This window comes from Euprymna scolopes, chromosome 28 (genome assembly GCF_053919585.1).
Source record: "Euprymna scolopes isolate OS-2025 chromosome 28, ASM5391958v1, whole genome shotgun sequence".
In the NCBI taxonomy this organism is placed as follows: Eukaryota; Metazoa; Mollusca; class Cephalopoda; order Sepiida; family Sepiolidae; genus Euprymna; species Euprymna scolopes.
Window position 1 is genome coordinate 34131673 of NC_136509.1, and position 10000 is coordinate 34141672.

General features: G+C 36.2%; 1 protein-coding gene across 2 annotated transcripts in view; it reads left to right on the forward strand.

Annotated features, from left to right (window-relative positions):
• Nucleotides 1-10000, forward strand: part of LOC145249560 (tubulin polyglutamylase ttll6-like) — a 351054-nt gene that overhangs the window by 286517 nt on the left and 54537 nt on the right. For both annotated transcript variants that reach the window (XM_080111234.1, XM_080111235.1), the window contains exon 12: nt 5345-5530. In XM_080111234.1, the coding sequence (XP_079967360.1) occupies nt 5345-5530 (186 nt within the window). The remainder of the gene's footprint in view (nt 1-5344; nt 5531-10000) is intronic.

The window sequence follows — 10000 nt, forward strand, 5'->3', positions numbered from 1 at the left end:
TTAAATATTTAGAGATTTATAAAGAATCGGAATCACTAATCGTATCGGAATCGAGAAAAATATGTAAATCATCCCATCACTAATGTACATGTGTGTGTGTGTATGTGTGTGTGTATAAATGACAAAACGTCTATATTCTAAATTTCTAGATGTTGTCTATCTTACCGTTTATTTCTTTCGGCCTGTTAAAACGTTCAATTCTTGACAGCACCTGTTTCGTAGCGCAGAATCATTCATGTAATTATTGTATCAATTTTTTAATCTATTTTCCCCCGACTCATTAGACGAATAGGAACTCATCAACTTTAAAAGAAAATAAAAGAAATATGGGCATGATTACAAAAATCCGAAAAAAAAAAAATCGGAAGAGCAATTGCAACTATGTTTTATTTCAGTTACGCCATGCCCATATTCATAAAAAAATACAATAAATAATTATTGGATTATTTTTACGAAACTTTAAGAAAATTTAAATTAAAATCCAAAGAAAAAACACTCATTGTAAGGTAAGTTTCACAAACAAATATTTATTTTTAGAATAGCAAACAAAATTCTTTTTTTCTTTTTATAATTTAATTTTGTTTAAAACAACATGAATATTTAGTTCTTTTGCTTTTTTTTTTTTTTTAAATAATAAACCAATGATTAGTAAATAAATGTTTTTTTTAAATGACGTTGGCTGCTGCAAATTAATTGGATCAACGTTTCAGCACTTTTCAACATTTTATGTAAATTGCCTGGAAATCCCAACGATATTGTGTATAAATACCACTAAAATATTCCTCAGCTTTAGGATTGAGTTAATATTACATTAATTTTTTTTTTTTTCATTTTTGTGTTGCTTCATACTGAGGTTAGACGTTTCATGAATGACTTCCAACTTCCTTGTCGGTTACCATTTCGTTTATGTAACTTGCCAGGATGAGTTCATCATCAATGATATATGTTTTTCAGAATTGTTTTATTTATTCCCTGCTTCCTTTGTTCCAGCTCGTTTGACTCGTCTAGTGGTCTCCAAAGTTCAAGTGTAATGTTAACAGACATATTGCTGCTCAACTCCCTACATAATATTCCTGCAAATTTTGTCCCAAATAGTTGCCCCTTACACCCAAGTGGCATTGTTGATACCAATAGCTTTTTTGCAAGAACTTCAAGTATTGGGAAACTCCCTTCCTGCTCACTGTTTTCTTTCTATCTACATCCTTAGTTTTGAAAAGACTAAGGTCAGTAGGCATCTCCTGTCTTTGCTATAATCATCTTTCATTCTTGTTAGCTCCTTACATCAAGTGGCTTCACGCCTTGTCTCTAGCAATTTCTATTTAAAAAAATGATCCTTTCCATTGCTATTGTCGTTATCACAAAGTTTCCAGATCCATGTCATATTGACATTAAAATCAATTTAGTATTATATATGAAATAGAAAAAATGACTTTTTAAAAATTATCCAGTTGATCTAAAAAGTTGGAATGGAGAATGGTTAAGACGAACCAAAAAGAAATAACGTCTTTAAGTGAGTTATAAAAAAAGCAGGGGTTTTCTTTTTTTCAAATTAGTTATACAAAAAATAATTTATTTAAAGCAATTAAAATATTTATAAAAATGATATCTGTTTCACAATTTTTTGTTTTGATTTCTATTCGTTTCATCTTAACAATTTTTTGTTCCAACTTTTAGATAAAAAAAAATTGGATTAGGAAACAGCCATTTCGCACTTGACAAGCAAGACCTGCGTCTATTCTGTTTTCAATAATAAAATAATGTCTGTATAAGTGACGGTGTTTATACGTGATCTTTTATTTGTATTCTTATTCTTTAATAATTGCTTTTTTTCATCGTTGCTGTTTCGTCTGGTGGTTGCTATACAAATAAGCTTCTTTTCACACAGGAAAGACAAAAGGAGACGTTCACTGAGAGTTTTTTTTTTTCAAAGTTTTACTTTGGAGAGAATCAACTCAGGAGACTAATGTTCTCTTAACTACTTATAGGGTGGTGACGGTGGTCTAATTGTTAACGACACTAACAGCATTAATAATAATGTATGACATAATCTTGTTGACGCACCGGTCTTCATCAGATCACCAAAGTTAAGCAACAATGAGCCTGGCCAGTACAAAAAGGTTATGGTGACTGTTTGGTGGTCTGTGGCCGGTCTCATCTATTGCAGCTTTTTGAATCAAGGTAGAACGATTACGGCAGAGAAGTATATGCACATTGTTTGTTGAATGTCCTAAGTTCAAATTCAATTCGTTCCACAAAAATCACTTTCACTTGGGATGTTAGCAACCTTCACATAGTCCCTCTCGTAACCCTCGATGTCTTTCTAGAAAGAATTATGACTAGAAAAATTATTGAGGAAACCAAAGCCAACAATAGGATCTTTGGATTCATACAATATGATCATAACCTACTTATTTGATTACTAGCAAAGATACCCGCGCTTCGTGTGAGACTTTGCTGTACACTCAGGTACCCGCTTTGTGGGCAGCCTTGTAATAAGTGGATCTCGTAAGAGCAACTATTGCTTAAGGTGTTCAAAATTTTTTAACTTCCTCCTAAACTGACTGAAATCCAACTACGAACTGTGAAGATTTGTTGAGGGATGGGGATGGAGGAGTGTGATGTGATTCAAATTCATAAAGAAGTTGGCCGATGCCATGGTAGGAGCCCTCGGGATAGGGGCAAACCCCAACTTGGTGTGCGCCATCCCTAGGTGGGGGAGTTTATGAAGAGCTGCACCAAATATGACCTTAACGTTTGACCTTGAAAAATGGTGTGCACCATCCCTTTGTCGGAGACTATCATCATATCAGTGGTGTGGGTTGTAGGAGAGTATGATCTTGACCTTTGATATTGATCTTGAAAAATGATGTGCACCATCCTTAGGTGGAGGACCATCATCATGCCAGGTTTGGTCATGATCAGTCCAGTTGATTGGGCTGTAGGAGAGTTGCACACACACACACACACACACGAACGCTACTACTTTATATATAGAGATTTGTTAAACTGTTCGTCTATCATTGTCGATTAAGACCACGAACATCGTTTCTAATGCTGTGACTTGCGTGTGAAAATTTTTGTGGCAAGAGTTGCACGATCACGAAACATATCTCTCCTGAGTCAGTACTGTTACATTCCAGTGGCAAATAGAAATTTAGGACGACTGGAAACAATGCTGAGATAAGCGGAGAGCACATACAGTGCCTGCTATTGCCAAATGGTCACCCATTTTGTATTGGCCAGGCTCATTGTTGCTTAACTTCGGTGATCTGACAAGGACCGGTGCGTCAACAAGATTATGCCGTACATTATTTATTAACTTCTTATGGGCAGAGATATGGTGATAACATTTTGGCAATTCCCTGCAGACTTGCATTGTTCAATGTCTGCTTCGTACGGCTCCCATAGATATACTGATTTGAAAACCTTTGTTTCTCTAAAGTAAAAAAACAAAACAAAAAAAAAATAAAACAAAAACAAAAAAAAATGTGACGTCATTCGTCATCTCGACTCATATATTGGGATTAATTTTACCTGGGAAAAAGTTAAATTCTCACACGTGAGCACGCGGTAAGAAATCGAGGATAAGCTCTGAAACAAAAATATGGTGATGGTTGGTTTGCAAGGAGGAACACGGCAAGTGCGTACCATATTTAAAAACAATTTTACTGGGGAGGGGGAACAAATGGATTCAATACAAAAAAAAGCACAGAAAAGAAGATTTGTGAAAAGCGTGCTTCGCGAGAACTTATCTGAGATGGAACTTATCTGGGATGGAACTTATCTGGATGGAACTTATCTGGGATGGAACTTATCTGGGGTGGAACTTATCTGGGATGGAACTTATCTGGGGTGGAACTTATCTGGGGTGAGAAAGTTCAAATAACAGGTGGCACGTGTGCATCCCTCAATTCTGGCACCTTGTAAATCCCTTCTCGTGTTTATGACAAATACTCTTCTGTTCAGGTCGGTAAGTATAAGAAGGGGGCTGGGGTTTGGTGACTGCCGTCTTGTGCATGTGTCATCGAGCCTCAGCTGCGCCCTGCTGCAGGATCCCCTAAAAAGAAAAAGATGAAAAAGAGTCAGGGCATAGTCATGCGAGAGTTTTTATAAGCCACCCTCACGTGACCCCTAAAGCAGCAAAGACTGAAAATCCTGTCAGCCTAAAGGGTCAAGAAAATGACTCATCAATAGGGCTGTGACAACAGAATATTCTTTTCATTGTTTTAACTCTCAAGCATATATCCGACACAGTAAGACACAGTCAATCAACCGAGAACCACATTAGTCTATATAAAAACATAAGATATTAACGGACATATACTCAAGAGTGAAAACAACGAAAAGAATATGCTGTTGTCACAGCCCTACTCATCAATGAGGAAGAAGGGGGGCATAAATTCTAATATATACCTTTGTTTGATCTAACCAATCTGAGCATTCGTTTTGTTTTACTCTCAGATGTCAGCTAACCTTGATTCAATCTTGAGAGTGATTTTGTTCTGCAGAGTTGGAATATCATGCACTCAGTGTGACTCTTGTCAAAATCCACACTAGCTAACTTAATCGCTATTGACGTAGGATCACTTAAATGCAACATGTCGGCTAATTTAAAAAGCGTGTTTTTTAATCGTTTTGGATGTTTAAGGCAAAGAAAAAAGAAAGAATGATTTTAAAATCGCTAAGTTCACCGCGTCGAAGCACACGTAACAAAAATCTGCTCTGTTCCAATTTCGGTGTTATCGCAAAAACAAGTTTTCTTCAACTTACACCAGATTGCAAAGTACATTGTACCGACATCGAGCCGACACACACACACACACGCGCACGCACGCACGCACGCACACGCACGCGCGCGCACACAAACAAACAAACAAACAAACAAACAGAAAGAAAGAAAAAGAGAATCGTTCCTAACTGAATAAATGCTGGCTTTTTATATTGTCAAACCAGACCGCGTCTCAATTTGCATAAGATACGTTTTTTGTCTCGTGTCAGTCAGGTTTCGAGTTTAAGACTTTTTCTCTTTCTTTTCTTAGGCGACTAACACCCACACTAATCATACGTACTATAATTTTTCCTACATGTACTTTTGTATGCAATATTAACTTGACTTTAACACTAATATATTCAGCATGTCATGATCTGAAAAATATACAATTTCTTAGCTGCTGATGCTGCTGATGCTGCTGCTGCTGCACATCGTTTATTTCCGATAAAATGAAATACATGATTTCCGATATTGTTATTTTTTGGATCTTCTGTAATTTTTTTTTTATGTTTGTTTCCTTATGTTTTATTTATTTTTATTTTCATTTCATGTTAAATTCTTTTGTTTTTCCAGAGAAGAACAAGAAGTCGCCTATGCTGAATATATAAAATATTTAGAGATTTACGAAAACAAACACTTAGGCAACTTCCGCCGAATCTACCCAACAGCCAACACGGATAAATATGACAAGTTCTTCCAGATTAATAGCAGTCTTTTCCAGGAAACGTTGGCGTTTAAAGTTCGCAGTGAATTGGCCAGGTGAGAAGCACATTTTCCTTAACAAGTTGTTCATACAATTGAAAATAGACAAGATATTGGTTTTAGTGCAGACATGTGTCCATACATCGCGAACAAAGGTTCGGTCTGTCAATCGATAGCGCTATTATAAGTTTTAAAAGCATTATTTGCTGTGTCTAAGTTTCAATAGCGTGCTGATAAAATAAAATAGAAAAAAAAGTCCTTCCTTGGCCTTCAGACCGGGATCAAATATTTTGTTGCTTATAAAAATTAAAATAAAAAAAATTGAAAAAAAAAAAAAAACAATAAAAGAAATTAACACACGATATGATTTGGAATCTTAAATAAAACGACCCCCAGCTAAAATCAACTTAGCCAGATATCTCACTACTGATGCAATTCTCTATCTGTATAAAAGCCAAGTACGTCCAAGGATGGAGTACTGCTGCCACATCTGGGCAGGAGCTGCTAAAAACAGTCTATCCTACCTTGACAGAGTTGCGCGAGCTTTTCCTAGTCTCACACAAAAACACGTTCACATTTCAAGCTATATTACTTGTCGCATACATACGCGCACACAAAGATACGCGCCCACGTCCACACACGTACATATATTTACGTTCGCGCACATACATTCACATTCACGTGTATATACACGCACGCTAACGTACACACATGTACTCACACACGCGCACACGTACGCACACAGATGGACGACGTCACTTTCTTTCAAAGGAAATCCACAAAAGACAACACCGGAAACCGGTATAAAAGAAAGAGCAATATGCGGCTTCTTTCTTTTAGGACCAGCTTTCGAGCTGGTCGGTCTACGTACCGACCGCATGCCTCACACCACTTGCTACTATGTGGGGCAACTTTCTCTCTCTATCTACTACTGGTCCCTGAGAACACCTTCGCATAGCTGACTGCTAACTGACATCAACCCTCTGTTCTTTGTCTGTGTCTACACGCTGGACTATCGTTCCCATTTTGCACTACATTACTCACTTCTTTTCCCACGCGCGAACAAACGATAGTGACCCGAACGTGAGATGAAAACACATTTCCTTTTTCCTTCTACAATACCAGTCCCGCAACAAACGATGGTTACACCCGCGCGGACATGAACACATGTTATATCTAAAACATTCATTCTTTCAACAATAAATAAACGACGTTTATCTTATCCATCAATTGAGTTTTTATTTCCTTCAACTCCATTCGTTTCGTTATTCTTTTGTAACGGGATTAGGATTTATATATCCTTGTCCTCTACAGAGTACAAAAAAGACTTTGTGGTTTAGTGGGGGATGCCCTTTTCTCTTCCCTGCAGCCTCTCTCCCACAGAAGAGACGTTGCGAGCCTGTCTTTGTTTTATCGATATTTCCATGGCAAGCGCTCGTCTGAGCTCCAATCTCTCGTCCTCCCTCACCAATCTTTCACGAGAAACACCCGTCTGGCTGAAACTACTGTCAATAATTTTCTCCACTCTTTATCTGTGCCTAAATCCAAACGTAGATTCCATGAGCAGAGCTTATTTCTCAGAAGTGCACGATTGTGGAACTCTTTTCCGTTCGCCTGTTTCCCACCTGACTACAACTTGGATGTCTTCAAATCCAACATAAACAAATTCCTGACAAACCGCCCCCTTAAGTAAGACACTATCAAATCTCCAATACTAATGATTACTACAATACTATCTCATTGATTACTGTACATGCAGTAACTCTTATTCCTGAGTGGCCTCCGGGCCTTGATAAGTGGTGACCCCCATGTAAAAAAAAAAAAAAAAAAAAACTTAGCCAAGATCAAAGTGTTTTTCCCCCTTTTGAGTTGGCCTTCTGCCTAAGTTATTTGTTCATGTTCATTTTTTGCCTGAATAAAAGATTTAATATCTCAAAGTGTAGTATCTATTCTTCAGCCATTGTTTCCTCCACATTAAAAAAAAAGGACCCGGGTGTCTAACTCTGTCCCGTGGGGAGGCATTGTAAATAGGATCAAGCATAGACTAGCAACGGTACAGTGACGACAATGACCATAGACAACCCCTCCTTAATTTTTGAGTGGCCTTGTGCCTAAGTTTTTGTTTATTTCTGTTTTATTTGTAAAATTTCAGAGTGAATAAAAAAATATATATAACTCAAAGTGTAGTATCTGTTCTGATGCTAAACTTAAGTTAATTTGTTTCGGTCAATGGAGGGGAAACCCTCTATACTAAGACAATTACTATTTTTGGCTACTGCCACAGTGCCCATTTTTGCCCTTCTTTTGGGGAGCTGGTTTTACCCCATATTAAAAACGACCTTGTGTCACATTTTGCTTTAATGGGGAAGCAAATAAATACCAATAGCGTGTTTATTCTGTCCAAGTTTAAATAGCATTGTCTGTCATGTTTAATATCAAACAAATCAAGCATGTGGGGTCCCCTCCACGAGTGAAAAATTTACTTTCACCATGACAAATGTTTGTGCAAAATTTCAACAAAAAAAAAAACCCCAATTCGTGGTTATTAAGAAAAACGTAAGCAAACGAACGGAAGTGAATTACTAGGTCCAATCCCTTCTTTGTTGGGAGACCAATAACGTTGTTTGCTATGTCTATCTTTAAATAGCTTTTTTGTCCCGCACAAAATTCTGACTGCTGAATACCTATCGCCGTCACGTCAATCAAAAACGAGCACCTGTTTTTTTTTCACACTTTACTATTTTTCAACTGCGCGTCGTAAAAGCTTCGTTTCTTTTCACGAGCACCTGTTTTTTTTTTCACACACACCTAAAAACACCCGGGCAACGCCGGGTACCCCTCGCTAGTATAATATAAAGCTGAACGTCTGTGTGTGTGTGTGTGTGTGTGTGTGTGTGTGTGTGTGTGTGTGTGTGTGGTCACGAATAGGCTCCTATATGGTTGACTATTTTAAAAATCTGATTGCATATAATGATAGATGTATCGAGGATCAGGAATGGGTATGTTTAATTTGGCAGAACGGTGGTTCATAAAAATTGTGGGATCTGCGTTTGCGCTTGGCCCCCAAAATATGGAAATAAAAAATGAAGAAAAAAAAAACGTTTACAAGGGTTTTTGATATAGATGTACATAAGAATACTTTGGTAAGTATGTTTCAACTTAAATAGGGATGGTATAATAAAATTGTGGGGTCTGCGTTCGCGCCTGGACTCCATAGAATGGAAATAAGCACACACGTTAATAAATACTTTTCATATCTATTTACGTAAGTATACTTTGATAATTATGTTTCAGTTTGAAGAAATATGGTATAATAAAATTATGGGGTGTTCGTTCGCGCCTGACCTCCATAGAATGTAAATATGTCACAAAGTTTAACAAGGTTAAAAAGGGGTGAGGGTCCACAATAACACCTTAACTTTAATCTTAATTCACGTTAGTTTTTATTTATTTTTTGAGTTGAATCATATTGTGTCGAATAAATTCACCTCATAAATTCACGTTCTTATTAAAGTGAAAGCCAAAAAAAAAAAAAAAAAAATTCGGAACTTTAGACAATTCTCGACACAAATTTTGCATAACTCTGTTTTTTTCCTTCTCCACTTGCACGTGGCACTCTTTTGAAAATAGATACATAGATAAATAATAAAAAAAAGAACGTTACTTGTTATCGTGTCAAAAGAAGGAAAAAATCCTGCTCACGTGATTACGTGTCTTTTTAAAAATATTTACATAACCTTTTTATTTTTATCTATATACCTGTTTAAGCTTTTTTTTTTTGTCAATGTACTAGAAGGAGTTCAGTTGATTACAACCCTTTCTTCGTGTTCTTTACATTACATATCATAACCCTGAATCTAACGGCGCAATATTACACCGTTCAATACTGTAAAACTGAAACGAAGCTGTTCTGCTTGAAAAGAGCGCCATTTTCTTATTATTCATATTTATATCGATTCTTTGCTTTAAAAAACTAAAGTAATTACGTGTTTACTTTTTTAATATCCCATTTTGCTGTTTCGGATTATTTTACTAAAGTAAGTAAAGCTTTATTATTTTTCAAAACTATTTTTGTTTGTTTGTTTGTTTGTTTTTCGATATTTCGTCTATATTATTTAGTAAGAATGTTTAGCAGAAAAGCCAACAAACGACTACCCGAAAAAATAAATATACAAGAAATAAATGTTACCATAGTCAATAAAAGTTCAGTTCATTTTTTTTTTGTTTTGAAATAGTTTTTAATGCTCTTTACTTGAAATAATGTCAGCGAACCGAAATTAAAACGAAATTTGAGGCGATAACTACTTAAATGAATTTTTATATAAACTACACATGCCATAATCGAATATTCCTCAAGCACAAAATAACGAAAAGCATTAAAATATGTTTATAAATATTCCTTACGTTGACGGAACTCTCTTAAATTGTTAACACAAAATGCTCAGATGCCCCTCCAAATTGAAAACGGGACTCTCCATTTCAAAGTCGCTGCCATTTTGATTTTCTTTTTTAAACCGGTTTGTGAAT